The following is a 22,905-nucleotide window of genomic DNA, read 5'->3' as shown; positions in this document are numbered from 1 at the left end:
ATTTGGACACTCAGTGCTTTTGAAATGCCTAAACTTACGTTCATCAGGCTTGTGGCACAGGACAGACCACGCCATCCTCCCCATGGAACACACTAAGAAATATGAGTGTTCCAGATCACTGGAAACCAAGAAAAGCTTCCACACGGAGCAGCTCTGCTTCCCTCACCTAGTCCCTAATAAAGATATTTTCACAACCTGATTTCCTTCTAGAAATCTGGAAGTAAAAGCCTCTTTATTACTGTGCAGGCTCAAGCAAGACTTTTCATTGTGCCTTTAAAGAGCACAGTACAAATATTCAGCCCTCAATCATTATTCCTCCAGGCAGTATGGCAAGAAAACAGACAAACCCACAGGAGAATAACTGAGCCTTGCCTGAAAGCAAAGAAAGATCTGTGGCCATCCATCAAGATACCTGAATGGCTTTCAAATCGGGTAAACAAGGTGCAGGCGAGGAGCTTTGATTTTCACACACCTCGCACTTCATTCTTCATGCATCTCTGATATTTTTATAAGCTCTTTTTATACACTAAGTGAAGTGCCCTCAGAAATTTCCCAGGTTTATGCATGCTCCCTGGAGAGGGATGCTGTGCTTCTGACTGCAGCCACACAGTTGACAAGAGTCAAGACACAGCGGAAAAATATGCGGCATGGCAGGAATGATTATTCATTCACTTCAGAACTGCATCTCAGGAGGCACTTGTCTATGTAAATGTCCTGGGAAAAAAAAAAATTAAAAAGGACTGAAGCTGTTGAAGCTTCATCCTGGAGAGAAAAACGGCAAAGAGCACTGTTTTTAAATTAGACAAGCAAACAGTTCTGCTTCTGTCCTTTCCTGCCATTGATTAGAGCAGAGTGAGGAACAGATATGGAGGTTAAGGGTTTTTGAGAAGGAATTTCTCTGTGCTCTCCTTTGATCTAATTCTATGGAAGTGCTAAGAGTCATAGATAAAATAATGGGTTTTTTCTGAGTGCCTTGCATTGTGTAGACTTCTTAGAGACACATAAACTAAACCTGCCCAGCAATTTGCCAGCACCAGAAAAACACATTAAAACCCCCACTACTGTGATGTTTCACTTCGTTTTGGAGATGGGAATGACCTGTGATGGAGAGCAGGAAAGCAGGAATAAGCTGAATGTGTATTGCTGTTCTTGTGGCTCAGCAGAATGTTAAATATGAGCAGAAATCTGCCCTTTTAGACCTGACTCCCTGCTACACTATGGATGTTTTACATTATTGGCAAAGGAAAAAAAATTAAAGGACATCAAAATTTTCTTTGCGTGCTGCCTCTGCTCTGATTTCCTAAACCAGCCACATACCCTGAATACACAATTGTGCTTTACAAGACTGGCAAGATCCTAAGAGATGACTTTTCCCTATCTTTTCTTAGAAATGCAAACAAATTAACAAATGCAGAGCTAATTTGGTGCCAGGAGAGCACAGTGAAGACTGATCCTCAACAGCTGAGCTGTGCCTTTTCCTATTAGGCCCTCAGTACCCTTTCTCCTTCCAAAATTAGTCAAGAATAAAAGAACTAGAAAAGGAATAATATGAAGACAAATGCCACATGCCACAGAGTGTCTGTGAAAAGCCTGCTGGTCTCTTAGTCCTTAATTACTGTGATCCTTGGAAAATTTTTTCTTTAATAGTGGACTGAGAGAACTGATATATTCGTGCTGGGTCTAACTCATCATGTTCCACAGTGTTTTGTGCTGTCCTCATTTTTTTCCTCAGATTTTGTGACTGCCATGAAAACAGATATCACAATTATTAAGTCCTTCCCATCTCCTAGAGAAATTATCACAGTAAGTTGAAACAGAGTGCACAACCATTCTACACATGAGAAGGGAGAAGGAGCTTGAGAACATTGCACAGCATGTTTTTACCATTTACTGCCATAAAATACACTACAAAGCTGCCTTAGGGCACATTTTAATCTTTCCTATGTAATTGATTTTTTTTTTTTCCTCCTTCTGTGTAAACAGTAATTTACCTTCTAGGATTTACGGCTTATTAAAAACAACCAGGAAAAAACAACCAGGAAAAGTAACAAATTTATTCTCCATTGTTTTGGCTCTCCTCCAGAGAAGAACAGTATTCTTCCTCATGAGCAACACATTTCTCAGTTTATATTATACAATATTTTGCACCTGTCATGTTTGGGAGTAATCAAAACTTGTACCTTCCAAGGTACAACAAAACATAATGGGAGATTTTTCTAGCCTTTGTAAGACAAACCCCATGATCTCTTCACCCTTCTCCCCTTGACAACTTCTCTGAGAAGAATCTTGAAGTTGACCTTATCTGCCTGATTAAGCTGAAATGGAACCATTTCATATTTTGGGGAGCAATTTTCAGGTTCATTTCAAAAAAAGCTGAAAAAGAAAAAAGCTGCAGAAAATTTGTCTGGAATCAATATAAAATTACACATTCTTTGTGCTGAATATAAAGAACTAAAAATTGCAGTAACAATTGACACCCCAGAAAATACCCAAAGTTGGATTCTTCTCTTAGGCTACCAGAGATTTGACTTTTATCTTTGTCAATGTTAACGTGTAAAAACCTTCTCCATCCAATCCAATCCAATCCCATTTAATGTTAAGACATAAAAAGCTTCAGCAGAACATGATGATCTACTTTTAAAAGTCTGCTGTTTTTCTCTGCAGAACCGTCTTTCATGAAAACCAAACTTGCTTCTATTTTCCATCCTGTCCCCACAAAAATCCTCTCAGTCTGATACTCTTCAGTCAGGATTAAAAAACACTTCTCAGTGTCTCCCTGGCAAAGGTTCCTACTCATCTTATCAGAGGCTGCCAAGGATGTTTGTATCTTGCTTGATGTTTTGTCCTGTGCTAATTACCACGATACGATGGCCTAATTATTATGGTAAGAAAACCCCAGCCACCCTGCAGGATGCTTCAGGGTTTTGTGAATAACCAGGTGGGATGGTAGGGTTCAGCAGCTGCTTTCGCAACCTCATTCATTCTGCCCCTGCCCACCAGTATTCCACCTGAAAACAGCACTGACTTTAGCTGGCAACACAGAGCATATTTGCTATCATTTTTAGGCTGGAACTGTCATCAGTATGTCACAAAACATGGAATTTGTCCATATGCTTGGAATTCAGTCAAATACGCCTTAAAAAAAAAAAAAAAAAAAAGATAAAAACTGTCAAGAAAGCAGGCAGTGATTAAAAAATTTAAATTAAAAAAAGCTTCAGGACTGTTCAGCACCACATTTCAAACACAGTGAGCTGCTTCAGACTTGCAGCTTCTGAACACAAGATAAGAGCAGGCACATATTTACACCTGGATGGCACCAGTGACACAGTGGGACCAGCAGTGCTGGGGTGACCTGGAGCTTGTGGCTGCAGAGCCTGGGCCAGCCAGGCCAGTGGAAAACCAGAAGTAGAACCCTGCTCTTCCTTAGATTCAATGAACATTGACCTAATTACCTGGGCTGCCCTTCTCTAGAGTAACTCTTCACTGCTTGTCCATGTCCCTAGAGCACTTGTGGTGTTACCCAACCCCGTCACAGAGCAAAAAACAACCTGACACGACACCAGTGAGCTGACATTGCCCTAGAGCAACCCAGTAAGAGCAGGGAGTTGCCAAGTCCTGGATCTGGGAAGTTTGAGGCTTTGGCTCCAGCATATTGCATCGAGGGGCTGGCACTGGGGGGCACAACATGCATGGAAATCTGCATTTTTCATCTCTTGGCTGTTTGCACCTCGGATGACACGTGCAGCCCTTCAGGGAGGTGAAAGGGATCACATCAAGCTGGGTCAGTGCTGGATGTGGGAAAGACAGTGAAAAGAGGAATGTGGCAGGATCTTCTGCCACTCAGGTCACTCTCCAGACACAGAAGAATGTAATGCACATTGAAATTCAGTTCCTCAACCAAGCAACTAAATTCCTCCTTCAGATAACCTGGAACATCGCTGACCAACAGTAATATATCACCTCCTAAATTCTGTCTGGATTTGGAAAGAGAAAGAAAGTCCAGAGCCAACTAATGAAACTGCTGTCAGCATTCTCCTGGGGTTTGTGGCCTTTATTGAATCAACTGGTAAATGTGTGGATTTGCAGGGTGTGTGAAAAGCTCTGTGCCCTTTGGCGGAAGTATGGCTTCCCTCTCTGGAACTTTGGGCAGGAGTTTGAATTTCTGGGAATTGCTTCTCAGTTCCTAAAACAGAGATGGGTCAAGGACTGAGGATCAAGAGGTGCCATAGGTGCAAATAAATAGTTGCACCACATAAGTGTTTTTGCAAGATGGATGGTAACTTGGATACCTGGGATTCTGGGAGTGCTACCAGCCTCTCCTGCTCTCTTTAGCTGCTGTCACATCTCTGGCCTTTTTGAGTTAGTGCTGAGTGGGCACTTGGAAGTGCTTGGTGGCTGTAGGAAATGAATTGTCTGCTGCATCATTTCCTGCACTCCATGAGGGAGCCAGTCTTCAGGAGCCAGGCAACCCCTTCCAGCTTTGGCTTCATATACAAAAGCAGCCACTGCTTTCAGAGCGAGCAGATCTGGACGTGTGTGAAAGATGCTCTGTGCAGGGGCATAATTAGGTGGGATTTAAGTAGCTTTGAGACAGAAATTATTGGTGCTGTAGAAGACACAGCCCACTGCAGCAAGACTCGGTCCTGTTGCCCTCAGTGCTCAGAGTCATGCTGTCACCAAGGTGCCCTGAGCCTCTGGTTTGTGACTAATCCCTGTGCACATCAAATCCCACCTGAGAGCCAGCACTGAACAAACCCACAGCAACTCAAGAAATTAATTACTTTACCCAATACCTTCACATTTAGGTGACTCTTACCTCTTTCTGGTGATACTTTATTGCTACCTTTAGCTTTGCCAAATCGTGACATTTCTGGGGATCCAGCTCTTCGCTCTGATCATCCCTATGATTGAGAATGATCTCCAGCTCCCGGGAACTCCGTGCTTGATCCAAAAGGTCCTTAGCAAAACGCTTGCACTGCTGGGAAAGCTCCTCATACTCAGCCTTGAACTCATTTTCCACCTTGCTCAGCTCCTTCAGCTCCCAGCCCAGGCGGAAGGCGGTCAGGATGGGATCCTCGCTCGATAAGGCAATCAACGAAGGGCTGGCTAAGGCTTTGTAGATGTTCAGCCTCGACCTGGAATGCCTCAGGCTGTCCACCTCGGAGCTGGAGACACATTCCACACAGTTGCACCTGATCTGGTGTGGGCGTGGGATCGTCACCCGTCTTTGGACAAGCAGTTTGATGATCTCGTAGTTGTTGGTGTGAGCCGCCAGCATGATGGGGGTGATATCCGGAGTGAACTCTGAAAACTGGGTGTCCATCATCAGCGTTGGAACCTGCATGGAGGGATAAACCACAAGGGGAAAAAGTCACATCTCACGTGGAGCAGCAGAATTTAGAAGTCCCTCATTCATACTTTTGGAGTATTCATTCATACTCCACAAAACCCATAATAAAACAGGTTTTGTGACAACCTCTGTGCTTTAAATGCTGTTGTAGGCAGCCTTATCCACACACTGCTATTCTGGCAAAACCATTTCCCCCCCAGATCCTGCAAATCTGCCTCCTGACCACTCCTTCCCAGTCTGGTGTAAAAGTCAGTCCTATCCCCATGCAAATGTGTGAATTTGGTCTGAAATGGGTATTGGCTCATACATCAAATGGAAAAAAAAAATGAGGGGGGAAAAGAGAAGAAAAAAGGTAATTACACAAAAAGAAAGAAAAGTCTAGAAAAGAATGAACACTGAATAGATTTCCATAACTACCACTATTTGCACTATATATCTGCATCAGCAGACAAAGAACCTGCTCGTAGCAGGTCCTGCAAACACCAAACCCTGATCCGCAGTTGGGCAAAACTCTTCTTCACTTTTGCCTACTGTTTTTATTTCAAAATATTTTTTAGTGTAAGGATACATTACATAACAGCCCACAGAACGACATGTAGGGTTTTTTTTTTTAACAGATTTGAAAAAAATTAAATGTAAAATTAATGATCCATAGTCCACTACAAATAAGCCACTCCAGGGTGTGCATTATCCAGCTACTGCTGCACTTCTCAGAAGATAAGCTTAATGCACACCCTGTTGTGTCTTATTACTGTATGCAGAGTGTAAAATTATATGGGAATGCTGTTCCATCCAAGCACCCAGTGTGTTTCTATTTGCAGGCAGGCAGCTCTCTTTGTTGTGTTAATCACTACCCAACACTCTGTTCTCCCCGTGCCCACCACTCCTGCCCTGGCACATCCTGCTGCTCCAGGGGACACGGCTGGGTTGGGGGAACAGTCAAATATCAGAGATGTCTTGGAGGAACTGATGCCAAAGAGTCCTAATGGCAACTACCAAAGAGTCCTCAGCCTGCCTGAATCCAAGAGCAAAGCAGTGATGGAGGAGCGTGAGGTAAGAAATCCCTCTGTAGGATGCACCTAAGGCTGGTGATGAGACCTTCAGCCTCGAAATCTCAGTTTCCTGGGAGTTAAGAGCCTGTAGAGCACTAAAGAGCCAAAGCTGATCAATAAATCCTTACATGTAACAGCGTGACAGGGACTGTTCCCAACACACAGAGCTCCCAAAGGTGCTCACCACACTGAGGTGCAGGCTCACTCACAGGAGCAGGGCTCACTGGGTGGCTGCAGGCATTCTGGGGAACAAATCTGCTCCCCTGGACATGGCACATGAGGAGTTAAATCCCTGGCAACCTGCAGACACACAGGTGTGGAGGCTTTGCTAAGCAGGCTGGTCCCCAGGGGCAGGAGGGAGAGAAAACAGTCCTGAGGATTTGCTGTGGGTCATGGAGGGCTTGGTGTCTCTTAGCAAGGTTGGATAAATGTATTTTAAGATATCCAGTAACAAATGGCTGAAAGCAGCTCTCTGTGTAAGGTCTTGCACTCTCTTCCTTTCCCTTTGCTTAGCTCGTTTAGGTAGTTTCTTAAATGTCAAGAGAAAGATGTGGGGTTTTCTTTTTTTCTCTTTCTTAGAAGCTTTTTTTTTTTAATACCTGATGCTTGACTATAACTGCATTTATATTTCTTCCTGCCCTTTTTCAATCAGTGACTGGCTGCTGTATTCAGAGCCTGTGCCTCAAAGGAAGAACACTCTTCCTCTCTATCACTTCTATTACTGTCAAGTTAAATCTTGTTTTTCTATATAGAAATTATAGTACCCAGGGCTGCGAAAAGGATTTTCAGCTTGACACAGATGAGGAATTCATGTTGCTCGGAATATGAAATGGGCACTCGAGGAGTGATGTTACAGGTGGGGACAGTGCTAATCCTGTCTGCTCCAGAGGCTTTCTAAATATGGATCTGGGGCACTCAGAGTGGCTTTTCCAAGGTTTGGGGTGGAATTAAGTGATCTCTCATCCCTCATTCTGCCTCGGATCACAAGCCCTCACCCCCAAACCAGAGCCCTGCCTCGTGAGGACTGGAGCAGCAGCAGGGAAGGTGTGTTCTCCTGGGCAGCTCACAGTACTTTTAATTAAGGGATAAAGAGGGAAATGGTGGTGCAGGGACACAGAGGCTCCTGAGGAGCAGATCAGTGCAAGGCCTGCAGTCACAGGAGCTGGAGTTATTTCTGAGCAGCAAAGTAAACCAGCACAATACAGAACAGGGACAGTTGGACCAGGGCTGCTGCAGCCTCTTTTCTGTGTCTTCCTGACCCAAAGGTCATGCATTGGCCCAAAATTGTCTGTCTTGTGATAAATATTTTTGTTGTCTTCTCACACAGTGTTTTTTGATAACCTCCATCATAAACTATCCATTTTAAAGCTGTGGCTATGCAAAGCCTTTGCTAAAGGGCTGTGTTCTGTCACTGGAGGGGCAGCAGGGATTACAACACTGATGTTCCTCCTGTGACGCTCTGCCCAGTTGAGTTCATGTTTAGATCAGCTTCTCCTGTGTCTTGGGTTAACCTGCAGTGATGGAAGCAGAAGAGGAATAATTTATTCCACCCCAAGGGCTCTGCTGAGCTCTTCCAGGGTTACTTTCATTAAATGACCTGAAAACCAAAATTCTTTTCCATCTTTTCCATTAACCTCATCACCTGACACCAGCTGCTAACCCGAGTGCTTCAGAACCTTAATGCCACCACCTGCACAGGAGCAAACGCCTTGTCTGCATTTCATCTTGGCTCTTTTCATTTGGGAAATTAATGCTACTGTTAACAACAAGTGACTGAATGCTTGTTATCATCTGCCTAGATTTAATCCTCATAAGGTGGCCTGCTTACCCCTGTACCACTGCTGCTCTGAAAGATGCTGCAGCAAGTGAAAAATCCCCTTTATTTGAAAAGGAGGGTGAAGAAACAAGCTTAATTCATTAAAGGAGAAGGATTAGCTCACATAAAAGCGCTGTTCAGTACAGCTAAGCTCTCCTCTGAATGGAAAAGTAAGTTTTCCAGCAAAATAGTGCACTGCTGGAAAGGAGCTCTGGATAGAAAGAGAGCAGGAATCTCTGCTGTTAGTCAGGAGTATAGTGTAAGAGGAATTAAACTACAGAAGAGAAAAAAAGAAAGAAGCTGGCACTGAAGATCTGGTGGCCTTGTTGTAGGTCTTCTAGGAGTTTTACTTTGAATTTAATCTAGTTTGTTATCTGTCCCTGGAGCAGCTCCTCTGGTTTAGAGTTGTATAAAAGCTCAAGTGCTCCAAGACTGCTCAGCAATGGGAACCACACTGCAATAAATGGGAAAACTAAGGAGATGCAGCTCAAAAACATTCTCCTCAGCCAAACTAACAGACAAATGGAAATGTACCTTTTGCCTTTTATGGATAATAATATTTTGTCTGTAAATAACTCAAAGTGCTTTTACCTGTAACATTTGGAATTACCCTGTTTTCAAGACATCTGCACTTCATAAAGTATCACCTCCCCTGGATCAGTGCAATAAATTGTAAATACAACTATGATAAACTGTAAATATATTAATCTGCATTATTTTCAGCTTGTGTAACTTTTTGACTCGGCTGTGTTTTATAGAAGATTTTCTGATTGCCAACACAAACTTGTGCAAGCCCCACTGGAAAGCTACAAATACAATACAGCTTTCTTGTAAGCTCCCTTTAGGCACTGGAAACAACCTTATGTGGGACCTGGGAAGGTGGCACATGGCTGTAGAAATTTCAGCATTTATTTTAGGTGATACAGTGGCATGGGCTTCACTAACTCAGCATCTTAACCAGAGATGCCTTTAGAGATGTTGTCTAGTATCAGAGTGATGCCAGCATTTGCATTAATAGAGAATTTGTAGTTTTTTCTCTCAAGAGCAATTCATTGACTGAAATGATGTAATTTGGTTAATGAAATATAATGAAAAACACAAAGTGCTACCTAAAAAAGTAATGTCGTTTAAGAGCTTTTGTACTGGTTATTCACAATCTTTGTAACTTTGGCACACGACACACATTGTTGTAGATTTACTTCTGGGCAAACTCTGCTGTTATTGAAGTGTTCCACTGGTTCCAATACAGATGTCCCAGAATATCCAGCTGAAGAAAAGGCTCTTCCTGGTCTAAAATCTCCTCAGTGACTTACAAATGTGCCTGTAAAGCCAAATACAATCTCTGCTCCTCACACTGACACTGCAAAACAGTGAAAATTGGTACCTTTTAGTGCCTTGTAGCAAGTCAAATGCTGATACAAGGTTGCCAGATGGTGTACATGAACACTAAAATAGGTATATTTGAATTTAAAAAAGCAAGCTATAGAATCACAGAACTTCTAATAATTGTTAATTAATGTAATGCATGAAAGAATGTGAAAATGTAGATCTGTGATATCTGTACAACCAAATATCCTTCTCTACAACCAGTAAACAGAAGTAAAATACAGATAGATCCACTCTAGATTCTTCCAGTTTTAATTTGGCTTCTTACCCATGTGTTTAAAAATGGAGGTAGGCCCAAGGGATTAGTTCTCAGAGCTGAACTGAAACCTAGTGCACTTGACAGTGGCAGAACTGCATCAGAGCTTGTGTTCAGCCATGTGTGTAGGAAATGCAGCACAGCCAGGAAGATTGTCAAAAGATGTCACCATTTGTGGCTGATGCTACATAATAACTTCTGCTGGGGATTTAAAAAAAAAAAAAGAGAGAGACTGGGAGAGGAACAAATACGCATTTTAATGGCCTGTGGCAAGTTCCTGCAGCCAGAGCCCTCTGTGTGTGTCTGTGTGTGTGTCTCTGTGTGTGTCTCTGTGTGTGTGTCTCTGTGTCTGTATGTGTGTCTGTGTCTCTGTGTCTCTCTGTGTCTGTGCGTGTCTCTGTGTCTGTGTGTGTGTCTCTGTGTGTGTCTGCATGCGTGTGTCTGTGTGTGTGTGTCTCTGTGTCTCTGTGTGTGTCTGTGTGTGTCTGTCTCTCTGTGTGTGTGTCTCTGTCTGTGTGTATGTCTCTGTGAGTGTGTGTGTCTCTGTCTCTCTGTGTGTCTGTGTGTGTGTGTCTGTCTGTGTGTGTGTGTCTGTCTCTCTGTGTGTGTCTCTGTGTGTCTCTGTGTTTCTCTGTGTGTGCGTCTCTGTCTCTGTGTGTGTGTGTCTGTGTCTCTGTGTCTCTCTGTGTGTCTCTGTGTGTGTGTCTCTGTGTTTGTGTGTGTGTCTCTGTGTCTCTCTGTGTGTCTCTGTGTGTCTCTGTGTTTGTGTGTGTCTCTGTCTCTGTGTGTGTGTCTCTGTGTTTGTGTGTGTGTCTCTGTGTCTCTCTGTGTGTCTCTGTGTGTGTGTCTCTGTGTTTGTGTGTGTCTCTGTGTGTGTGTCTCTGTCTCTGTGTGTGTGTCTCTGTGTCTCTCTGTGTGTCTCTGTGTGTGTTTCTCTGTGTGTGTGTCTCTGTCTCTGTGTGTCTGTCTCTGTCTCTGTGTGTGTGTCTCTGTGTTTGTGTGTGTGTCTCTGTGTGTGTGTCTCTGTGTTTGTGTGTGTGTCTCTGTGTCTGTGTGTCTCTGTGTGTGTGTCTCTGTGTGTGTGTCTCTGTGTTTGTGTGTGTGTCTCTGTGTGTGTCTCTGTGTTTGTGTGTGTGTCTCTGTGTCTCTGTGTCTCTGTGTGTCTGTGTGTGTGTATCTCTGTCTCTGTGTGTGTGTGTGTCTCTGTGTTTGTGTGTGTGTCTCTGTCTCTGTGTGTGTGTCTCTGTGTTTGTGTGTGTGTCTCTGTTTGTGTGTGTGTCTCTGTGTGTGTGTCTCTGTGTTTGTGTGTGTGTCTCTGTGTCTCTCTCCCGAGCCCTCTCCCCTCCCTGCGCGTGCAGGAGATGAGATGAGGCCATTGCTGATGGAAGGAAGGAGGAGTGCAGTCACTGTGGCTGACTGCCAGTCACAGAGGGATGCTGACAGGACTTACTTGGAGTTGGAACCTCTTGTGCTGAGCTGGGGTGCAGCCTGAGCTCACCCTGCCCCGAATTCCCGTGCCTCGGTGCCCTCCAGAGCCGCTGGCTCCAGCAGGGAGAAGGGCTGGGAGTGCCTGCCCTGCTCAGAGGGTGCTGTGCCCCCAGAGCTGCAGCCCCTCCTGGCCACGGCTTCTCCTCTGAGTAGCAATATTGTACAAGCCTGTTGTAGTCCTCACTGCTCACATACTGTGTGATGTTTTCTCCAGGGAACCATCATACACCTGCACAGTCCGGGGCCCAGTGCGTGGGGACACTTCTGCAGGCAGAACAAACGTGGCACAAGAGTTCAGCACTGTCACAAACCCAGACAATTTAAATGAAGCTGCTGAAGTGGCTCAAGTGACATGGGGACCTGACTCACAGCATGTTATGCAGTATTCTGGATCTTCCCAAAATGCAGAGATTCCCTGGCCGCTTCCTGAAGCTTTTTCCTGAGTCTGTGACACCAACACAGGTGTAAATCCAGAATTACTGACATGGGAGTGAACTGAATGATCTCCTCAAGACTGGACAGGCAGACAAGTTGGCATAATCTTGATGGTTGGGGTTTTTTCCCCACATTTGGAAACACAAAATGCTGTTTGTTTCAGCTTTTTTCACCCTTCTTCATTACCATTTTAAGAGTTACTCTGTGATAGGAGCAGCTGTTCTGAGTAAAAGTTATTAGGGTTTATTCTTTATTTTTAATGCTGTTTTTAAGCTTTGAAACTAAGATTGCTTAACCCAGTCCTATAAATCTCTTAACTACTCTAAGGACCTTGGAATGCTGCTGCATCTGAGATATTTTTTAATTTTACAATAAGCTTTCCACTGACACCAAACACAACTGAAACAAAGACAGCCCATGGTTATCTGGAAATTTGCAGGCTCTGTCTTCAAGGCAATCTTTATTTTATTATGGTTACTATTTTTCTAGTATTTTTCAGGCTTTATTCTGGGAGGGAGAGCTGTCCAGCTTTTTGATTAATTTTTCTTGGTCTCTGTATTTTCTATTCTTAGTGGTAACAAGGACAAGATGTGCTAATATAGGTTAATAATCATGCTATCTACAGCCTTTTATATCATCTTTGTACATAAAACATCCCTTCTTCCTGTAATTTATCACCTTGTGTGGATGAGAGATGTTTCATTAAGTTTAAGTGAGGTAAGATGTTGCTGACAGGGCTTGAAGAGAGAGAACTTTCTCCTTAGGTTGCGTTCATATTCAATCACATTCCTTTAGGAAAAAATTAAATCAGATTGGATCATGAGACAGTGTCAGGGAGAGGAGTGAGCACCAGCCCAGCACTGCCTAATGGTGCACAAAACCCACCCTGATGCTCATAGACCAGGAGGTTCTTTATTCCCCATTTTGACTACTAAGCTGTGCTTTTGGTGATGCCTCAAGTTTTAGCTTTTATGTTTTTCAGATTCTGTGCTGCTTTAGTGTGTAGTTCTGAGCTTCAGAAGTGTTGGTGAGCTCTCTTCACAGAGCAGGGAGACAAAACAATTCCTGCTCCAGCTGGGACCGAGGACAAATGATCCAAATCTCATCCCAGGAGCACAAACACCGTGGGCTGGAGAGAGAAAAACAAGCAGGATGGGACTGATGGGCTGAAGCTGGAATGGGACAATGAACTCCAAGGTGCCAATGGAGCAGAACTGATCAAAGTGAGAGCCCCCATGAGCGGTCGGGGATTTTGGGACCATTTTGGTTCATCTTGGGTGCAGCCCTGGCTGGGCTCTTGTGCTGCCCAAGGTGGATCCATGGAAGCCTTCTAATAAATCCCTGCTTTATTCTTTAGCTCTGTCTTGTCTGTGCTCTAGGTCAGCCTGCACAAGGCATCATTGGCACTGTTGTTTTACCAACCAAGAAGATGCTGTGGCTTTTGAAAAGACCCCAGAGTTTGCAACAGCAAAGAAATGACAACCTAGACAGGTGGCAGGGGCTTGCACGAGAAAAAATAATCTCTGTGGTTGTGATCTTTCTTTATTCCCACTCAGGCAGTGACTTCCTCTGATATTGCCAGTGCTAGGAAGTGGAAAGCCTCTAGGTAATGCTGTGCCCCTGATGCTGCAGAGCCTGGCACTGCTTCATCACCCCCTGCCTGAGGAGCACTTAGAGCACACCAGCCCTCTCTCACTGCCATGAACTAAGCACCGACGATGCTCATGGCCCTGAGCCTCTCAGCAGTTTTCCAGCATCCTCCCAAGGCAATGACAGAGCAAAGACCTTGGATCACAGTGTTCTCTCACTGCAGCAATTCAGAGACAAGAAATATTGCTCCCACTCAATGCCTCTTTGATATTCCACCAGCACTGCCACCAAAGTGCTGCCCCAACAGGCTGTATTTTGCCATGGGATAGCAAAATACTGCTCATACAGGGATAAACAAGCCATAAATGTGACTTTGCCAGCCAAGCACAGCTCTATTCAACAGCCAGGTAAGGCTGAGGGACTCCTGCTAAGCTGCCCTGCAGTTCTTCACAGATTTTTATAGATCCCAGAGCTTTGTTTTGCAGGAGCCTGTAATTTGTTACATTCACTTTTACCACTGAGAGAAGCTCCCCTTGGAAAAATTGTGTTAAAACTATTGCACTGGGATGAGTCTCCCACAAATCTGTATCAGGGAATCTAAACAGCCACGTCCAACTTCTGGGTTTGGGGTTTCAGACAGACCAGAGGCAAAGAGGTGTTGGGTGGTGTCAGGGGATGCTGTAATGGGGGCTTAGGAGCAAAGAGAGGTGCCTACAGTAGGCCCAGCCATGGATGCTGGGTAGATAATACAGTTTTTTGAAACTAAGCTCCTTAATCATCAGATCTACAGAGAGCCCAGAAGTTCACTTGTGTAGCAGCACAAAGAGGATTTTTTTTTTCCCTATAATAATTCATCCACCCAGCTGAATCCTGAGAAGCTATCACAGCTGACTGAAAATTCACTGTACAGTGTTCCCAGAGCAGGCAAGTGCTAAGAACACTCCTGCAGGTCAGTAAAGACAATTCTCTGGGAAGCATCTTGGATAATTCCTGACTTCTCACCTGTCTATATGATCAATTACAAGCATGGCACGTTTGTGCATGCTGTGATGCAGCTCTTGGCTTGTCCCCCAGCAGCATCCTGGGAAATAATAACAGACTTTATGTCAACCCAGGAGAATGAGGCAGTGCCTTATTGCCACTGTCAGAAGTCTGGTATCTGTCACTGCCTTCATCTTGATGCTACTTACTGAGTCCAGGAGACATTTCACCCTGTTCTTCTTCACCTAGATTTAAGATTATCTAGGGACAGAGGCAATGAGGAGGGAGGAAAAAATTTCACAATTAAATGTAATCATTAGCTGAAGTGATCTTTGATTTCTCTGTTGTTTAGTTTAATTAGATGGAATTCATTTTGAAGGCAGCCACCAGTGTCAAAGGCATGTTAACTATAACTGTGAATTATTACTGCATCAATAAAAATAATGAAAAGCTTGGGTGCTAATGGAGCCATTAGGCTTTGAAGCTGCTTCTCTGTTTTCAGATATGATCCTTCTTCCTTATTGTTCCTTTCAAATATTCCCACACTGAGAACTTGTGGCTGTATTTTTCTTAACTGGTTCTATTCTTCAGAACCTCTTGCTCAGGAATGTTTCTAACAGGTTCTGCCTTTCCTTTTCACTTTGGACCCCTCCTGTTAACGTGGAAATGACTGGTTTGAGTCACACCCATCAGCCTGTTCCCCTCTGTGTTCCAGTGCTCCACAGCCACCGTTCAGAACTGCCACAGAATTCCTTGATACAGATGCCTCCTCCTAAGCCTCTCCTCTTTCCAATTGCCTGCATAATCTAGATTTTATATTGTGAGATTTTTGAGAACTGAACTATTTCTTTTGACTACCCAGTGGTAGCACAGGGCTGGCCATGAGCTTGTACAAGCAAGTCTAAAATCAAGGGCTGTCAGTGGCAAGGGCTAAACTCCACACTGGTTTCTGCACACAGGACAAAAACCCTGTGTGAGTAGGGAAATTAGGCTGAATCACATTGTCTCAAGGAAGTTACTAGATTTGGGCAAGAATAAAATGGTTTAATGCAACGTTTATTTTCGGTTTCACAAAAAGCTGTCTACGCTGCTCATCTGGGGGATGTGAGCAAAGATTAAGGTGGATTTTCACTCATCAGCTCGCTTAAAAGAGGATTTTTGAAGTCAAATTTTAGGTTCAGTACCACTATCCAGTGCAGCAATCTTCCACCAATCTGATGATTAGCAACTAAGACTGAAAACTTGCCTTTTATTCTCTATAGTTTCCTCTTCACAACCATACTCTTCCAGAGACTGCACCTCTAAACTCCTTTTGGAATACACATGGATCACATTGATTGAGGAAGCCTTTGGACCATCAGAACAAACTGAATCGCAGCCATAAACCCTAAGATCCTTTTTTCTTTTTATTCTCATTATTGAGGAATTGCATTCGTAGCCCCATCTGTGAACCAGCTTAATTTGGAGCCATCTGCCACGAGAGCAAATTGCTAAGTTTGCCAGATACCAGAGAGATGCTGGTACCCTCCTTATGTAAACAGCTGATGTCAGCTCCGATTGTTGTGAAGAAAACAGCCACTGTGGAGGTGCTCAGGGACGTGGAGTAATTCAGATGACTGATTACAGCCCCTTAAAGAAGGAAGGAGGGCTCAGCAGGCAGCACAGACCGTGTCTGGTGAGAGAGGCAGGCGAGAGCTGAGAGCTTCAGGGGGCTGCTGCCACCGCGCCACGCAACTCAACCAGCAGCTGGAAAAAATGGGCCCCCGAACACCTCATCTGGAAAATTTGTACTGATTCCAACAGGTTTCCAAGTGTCAAGAAATACAGCTATTACTGGTAAATTGAGGGTGAATAAAATAAGGGGGGAAATGGGAGTTTTCAGACATGAATTTCCTGCTGTTTGCTGGTGAAGGTTAGGTGCAGCCTCCAGCTTGGCTGAAAACATAACCCACTGTACTGATGTTTGTATAGTAAAAAAACACATCTGAGAGCACTTTTAGGGAAGAAAAAACAGCAAAACTCAAAAATATCAAACAGGTTGAGATACACAAGATTTTACAGGGAAGGAGAATTCATTCAACAGGCTTCATATATACGTTCCCTTGCTCGTACAGTAGTTCTGAATTAAGGAAAAAAAAAAAAATTAAAATTCCCTGTTAATTTCAACCCCATAGGATGCCAGCCAGATCTCTGTTTTTGCTGTGTGCCTTGTCTTGCCATTGCATTTACTGTACCTGTCCCACGCACAGACAACTTCGCATTTTAACATGTCTGCCCCCAAAGATAAAAGCCTGGCCCAAAGTTGATACTTCATCTGCAGGTGCTAATTTTTGCTATTTCAAACCTATCCCTACTCTTTCTGTTGGTTATTCAGTGGTTTGTTGTCTTATTTAAATAACATGACATCACTCAGGATGGATTGCCATGCCAAGTACACCTATATTCCTCCTCTGCCACTATGCAGTACCACATCAGCCTCTGCACTGCCCAGAAAATCAAACAATAACTATCACAGCACCAGATCAGGCTCACTTTTATTTCCTGGAAAATGTTTGTTTGTTCACTACAATCCTCTGCAGGAAAAGCACACCCTCCAGGTTCCAGGAACATTCGTTTGTTTTGTTGTTCCTCTTAATATTCATGAACAGGTTGCTTGATTTCCAAATGCCTGCCATAAGTTTGGAAAAAAAACAAGCTATGGTATGGTTTAAGTGACCAGCTGTGTGACTGGTCAAAGAGAGCTGTGGTTTATAAAAAGCTTTGAGGAGTAACTGGAGTAAATTATGCAACCCTTGGAAATGACAAGTTAACCTGCAAAAATCACAAAATTAGGAAAGATCTTTGGTTACTGAAGAGGAGGATGGGTTGTTCAAGCCTGGGTTTTGCTCTCTGCTGGAAGTGAAGCACATCAGAACATCTCTATGCTCTTTCCATGGTTGCACCATGATGACTTTCTCACTGACCCCAAAATCTCCCACAGCCAACCACATCTTTCAAAACAGCTGTAAGTTCATTAGCATTGTCCTGCCTGTAACTGGTGAAACCTCCTCCCCAGCTCCACCAGCAGACTCACAGCTCAGTACCCAAAACCACGGCTCTAAGTTCACAGAATTCACAGAGTCACTGGGTTGGAAGAGACCTCCAAGATCATGGATTCCAACCCAGCCCCAGCACCTCAACTCAACCCTTGCACCCAGTGCCACATCCAGGCTTTGTTAAACACACCCAGGGATGGGGACTGCACCACCTACCTGGGCAGCCATTCCAGAATTTTATCACTCTTTCTGTGAAAAACTTTTTCCTTATATCCAACCTGTATTTCCCTTGGTGCAGCTTCACACTGTGTGCTCTGGTTCTGTCAGTGCTGCCTTGAGGAACAGCCCAACCCCAGCTGGCCACAGCCACCTTTCAGGAGCTGTACAGTGACAAGGTCACCCCTAATCTCCTTTTCTCCAGGCTGAGCACCCCCAGCTCCCTCAGTGCTTCCTCACAGGGTTTGTGTTCCCAGCCCCTCTCCAGCCTCGTTGCCCTCTCTGGATGAGCTCAAGTGTCTCAAAGTCCTTCCCAAACTGCAATGCCAGAGCTGGGCACAGCACTCGAGGTGTGCCCTCACCAGTGCCAAGTACAGGGGGACAATGACCTCCCTGCTCCTGCTGGCCACACCACTCCTTGTTGTCTGGACTGGGCAGCACGGATTTGAGGAGAAATGCTAAGATCTTAAAATAGCCCGCAAAACTCGCTTGGAGATGAACCTAAAAAGAAACACATCTACTCGAGCACATCACTGCTAATCTCTGCTGTGCTCTGCAGCATCCTCTGGAGCGAGGTGGCTCTCCAGGTCCCCATGTAAACAGAACAATTTGCTCCTGCGCCGAGCCCCGGCTGCAGCACGGGTTGTTATAGTTACTGGCTGTGACTTACCCCTGCCATTGTCACAGCATTCGCAGTAAATGGCGCTTAAACAGCAGTCTAGCAAAGGTTTGCAGAATAATGACTCATAAAAATTCACTTAATAACAGGATCTGAGCCTCTGCGCTGCCCAACCCTTCATCCATTCCCCCCCGGCCCTTCATCATCAACGAGACCCTGATTCTCCTACATCAGGAGCACAGCAAAGGTCACTACGTGTGTTTGACAGGTTTTTAACTTCTGCTCCCTGAAAAGGTCATCGTCCGGGTGGAAGAGCAGAGCTCTTTCCCTCGGGCAGCTCTCAGAGCCGGGTCTGGAGCTCTCTTCTTGGAGACTCTGTGCTGCTGAGTGAACCTGCCTGTGCAGGGCCAGCCTGCGAGAGGCCACGGCTTTCTACCTTGTTTTGGGTCTCTTCTCCTAACCACATCCAGCCACTGCAACTCCACAAGAGGCTGGAACAAGGCAGCTGTAAGGGCTGCTGTCAGGATTGTGGCACGGTGATAAGGCTGAAGATACACACCCATGAAATGGATTATGCTGAATGATGCTGCTCAGCTGCTTTTGAGATGCAGAGACAACAATTAACCGGGCTGACGTGAGCAGACGCAAATAGGAACAGCTCTTCATGCCCAGCAGCCAGAGACACCAGGCTCAGAGAGAGAGGCAAATAACAGCAGGAAAAAGGAACCAACAGGTTCTCCCCGAGCCCAGGTTCAGGTGAATGAACATTCAACACTGAGCAATCAGAGGATGCTGCTCCTGCACCTCTGCCCGGAGCGCAGCAGAGACAGCCAGTCCCTGACAGCAAACAGGCTGCCACACACGAGACAAGCTGTCCCCACACACTTCATTAATAGATTATACAAAACCTAATATGTAAGGTTTAAACCAAAGAATATATAAACCTAAGAAGAGCAGTGATGCCATCTTACAAATTTCACAGTCAGACAGAAACCAGAATGAGGTGCGATTTTTTTTGTTACTACTGGACCAAAAACGCAGCGTTTCTACATGTTTTAGAACATCTAAGTAGCTGATGAGGACAAAGCTGTGCTAATCTGCTTTATCAGGTGCTTTTTGTGAAAGCAATTAGGTGTGGGGCTCCCAAAGGACCTTCTGAGAAAGGGTCCAGCAAGGACAATTAATGAATGTATATTGATACTGCTGTGGACTGAGCATCAGGAGCTCGTGTTCAGAGACCCCTCCTGTAACAGCTTTGTGATTTGACAAAATAGCCAACTTTGGCCCAACTTGTCCTATCCCTGCACATGAAATAAATGTTCCTCACCATCACTGCATGAGCAGTCAGTGAAAGAGCTGAAAGGGAAGTCCAGTCCTGCAGCCCCCTACCAGCAAACACTTCTGCAGGCTCCAGAAGAACCCGAACCCCAGGCAGGGAAGTTAATCCGAGTCTGTTCACAAAATCTTGCACCAAGCCAGTGCTAGTTTAAAATACACTGAGGAAATCTGCTCTTGCAACAAACCTTGTAAATAAAGCTGAAACTGGCACTGCATCTTTTCTCCCCCACACATGCTCTCCTCCAAGTTGTAAACCCTTCAGCAGATACAATTCTAGCTACAGAAGGAGAGCTGGCACAGAGATAACAAAAAATGGAACAGGCCTACTATGAAATGGATCATTGAACTGGAGAACTGGAGCTGAATTTCAACTGTAATGTATCAACCTCATTTCACGGACCTCTGTCTCTGTCCGGCTAAGCCAGCAGGGCTGGGGATTTGAGTGGACACAAGTTTTGCTATTCAAGGGATGTTACAGAAATCCACATGAATCCCATCACTTGCATTCCATGACATTTCAGGAGAAACTTGTCATTAGCCTGCTATAATCAGTGGCAGTTCCTCATGCTGCTGAAAAAAACTTTTCAGTTCTGCTTTCTGTCCTGATGAGGGGCAGGATGCTCAAATTTCTAGAAGACCAAGGAAAAAAGGCTCATTCTTAAGAGATGGTCTGTATTTTGCTATTTAGATTTTATCAGACTAAAACTCAGCAGTAACAGTTAAATTTTTAGGTCGGATAGAGGAGTTTCATTATCTCTCTAGTTTTTAAACATATATTAGAATCACATTGCTACAAGTATGCACAATGCTGCCATTTCTAAATAATAAGCTGAGCACTCTTGAATTCTGTCAGGGTTGATCCTGATTGTTTGGTTTGGCTACATAAAATCACTATTGAAAAACTATGTGCTAAGGGGCCTATGCATTGAAAACATTTTCTTCCATGATTGACTGGTATTAATCTTTCACACGCAGAGGGATGAGTTCCTTTCAAAAGGAGGCTTGATATATAAGGATTATCCAAGTTTTGGATGTTCCTTGCTAAGCAGTGAATACACAAAAATTATCAGTGGTCAGCAATGTACATAAATTATTCTATTTTTCTATTATTGGCAGTAGTGCTTACCAATGAAAAGAAAAAAAAAACAGTTGGTGACAATAGATGGCACTTGAAGTGACAGGATTCAGACTTGGTTTTTCCACAAGATCCTTACATAACTCAGGGATGGCTTTGCAGCTAAGGATCCTTCCTACAAGTCACTGCTGTAAGTTATGTCCTGCCTCAGCATTTCTGCCCTGGAGCTCTCTGGAGAGGGAGACCAAGATGATCTGTCTGCACTACAGCAAAGGACTGAACCCCAGCAGACTGTTTGCTTGCTTGCAGTTGTAAATAAGCTCGTGTGTTTTCAGGGTTTACTTATGAAAAGCAATTCCACTTAATATCAGCACAACAGCATGGCAATAGTTCATATTTACAGATTGTAATATAATTTCAGAGAGACACAAATTTCTTTAGAAAGTGCTCATCTGTAAATCAACCTATAAATCAGTGTGTCCACAAACACTGTGGGGCTGGAAAGAACACTGAGTGAAAGAGAAAAAACTGAGTGTTTAAGTCAGGCAGAACATGTTTGCTCAGGCTGGTGAATTCCCAGGACTGCCCAGGTCTGCTCTGGCCATTTAAAGCCACGCACCAACATCAAGGACTTGGAGCAGCAGCACTTTCCTAAGGCAGGATAACAGCTCAAAACTGAAGGGGAACACTTAACCAACCTGTTTTTCACCACTGGGCTTCCTGTAATTGAGCAGCAGCTCCACAGCTCCCACCACCTCCTTCCGTATGGCGTAGAGCAGAGCATCCCCCACGTAGACGCTGTGGCTCAGCAGCAGCTCCATGATCTCCAGGTTCTCATTCTCTATGGCTATGAGGAGGGCACTGCGACCCAGAGGATCCATGCAGTTAATGTTGATGTTGTAGTAGATCTCTGCCTCCTGCAAGGCATGTTTCACGCTGGCATAGTCCCCCTTCTCCACAGCACTGAGGTAGGCTTTCTCTTCCGACGAGAGCTCTGCCTCCGCTCGCACGATCTGGAGTGGGATCCGGTCTCGGTACGGGGAGAAGTTGACCTTTTTGTAGTATAGCTGGGCCATGGTTCATAGTGACCAGGCAACCTGTGAGGGAGGAGAACCACGCATCAGTGACAGCACAGCCCCACAGGGGACAAACTTCCAAAGGGCCATAATGGGAAAAGCTCCCCGTCCCTTTTTAAGATGTTGTATTCTTAACACCCCCTGAGCAACACCACCTTAAAGGGCTACCTGAAAGCATAAAGGTGGCACCACCACTCACGATGACAGAAACTCAGTTGTTTAAACACTGCCACTGGCATTGATGTCTTTTTTTCTGGTCAGAAGCACGATCTTGATGTTTGTGGGTAATTATCACATGCAAATAGGTGGATTTCTCATCTTTGCTTTATTTCCCACTCAAAGTTCCTTTTATTCCATCCTTTTCCACTGCTAAGCCAGATCCTCAGCATCTCTGAACTGTCAGTGATGAACTGCTGATTTACACCCTCCTCTTTACAGTAATAGATTCATTTTGAACATTTTTGCTGTTGCTTCTCTGCTTCCGTCTCTTAAAACAGTCTTTTATTCTTCCTTAGTATTTACTCTTTGACTAGGTCACAGTTTTATTTTTAAAGCTCGCATGTTTTTAAACATTTTTTCTCACTCTTCTCATTTATAAATAGGACCTAAAGACAGGCTGATGTAGAAAGCTCCCACCCTTGCTCTCTAAAAGCAACGATGTTGTTTTGTGGTCTAGGAAAACAAGAAGTAAAACCTGCCTTGGAAAAAGTGCAGCAAATGGAATGAATTGAGGTTCCTTCCCATGCCTCAAAGATCCCAGCTGGTGACTGGAGTCACAGGAAACACAGGCTGGGTATTCACAGGTAAGGGAAAAAGGAAGCAGGCTTCTCTACCCGTGCTTGGCTCTGACGAACGACACCAGGCCAGCACCAGGGCCACCAGCAGCTATAACTAATTGGGTGACTTATTCCATCTCCTTGGCCAAAGCTCAACAGCTTCCTGCAAAAATTTAGCTGGAGTTTTGGTCCACTGTTGTTGGAAACTGAGGTATTGATGATTCTGAGATTGTAGAAAATCTCTGTCTTTCAGCCCCCCTGCCAAAGCAGAAGCCATCATTGGTCTGTGCTGTTTCCAGGTTGTTTATTCTGTTTATCTCTAACATGTTCTGCTGCCCTGCCCAGCTCTGTCCTGCAGGGCAGCGTGTGGGGCTCTGCCCTCAGTGGGATGTTACAAACATTAAATACCAGAAACT

General features: G+C 44.5%; 1 protein-coding gene across 1 annotated transcript in view; it reads right to left on the bottom strand.

Moving 5' to 3' along the window:
• Nucleotides 1-22,905, bottom strand: part of TRPC5 (transient receptor potential cation channel subfamily C member 5) — a 104,778-nt gene that overhangs the window by 52,113 nt on the left and 29,760 nt on the right. The window contains exons 2-3 of the mRNA XM_021525254.2: nt 21,336-21,734; nt 4,817-5,338 (exon numbers count right to left, since the gene is read on the bottom strand). Of these exons, the coding sequence (XP_021380929.1) occupies nt 4,817-5,338; nt 21,336-21,713 (900 nt within the window). The 5' untranslated portion in view covers nt 21,714-21,734. The remainder of the gene's footprint in view (nt 1-4,816; nt 5,339-21,335; nt 21,735-22,905) is intronic.

This window comes from Lonchura striata, chromosome 14 (assembly GCF_046129695.1).
Source record: "Lonchura striata isolate bLonStr1 chromosome 14, bLonStr1.mat, whole genome shotgun sequence".
In the NCBI taxonomy this organism is placed as follows: Eukaryota; Metazoa; Chordata; class Aves; order Passeriformes; family Estrildidae; genus Lonchura; species Lonchura striata.
Note: the sequence above shows the minus strand (reverse complement) of the source record. Positions and strands in the feature narration are given on the sequence as shown.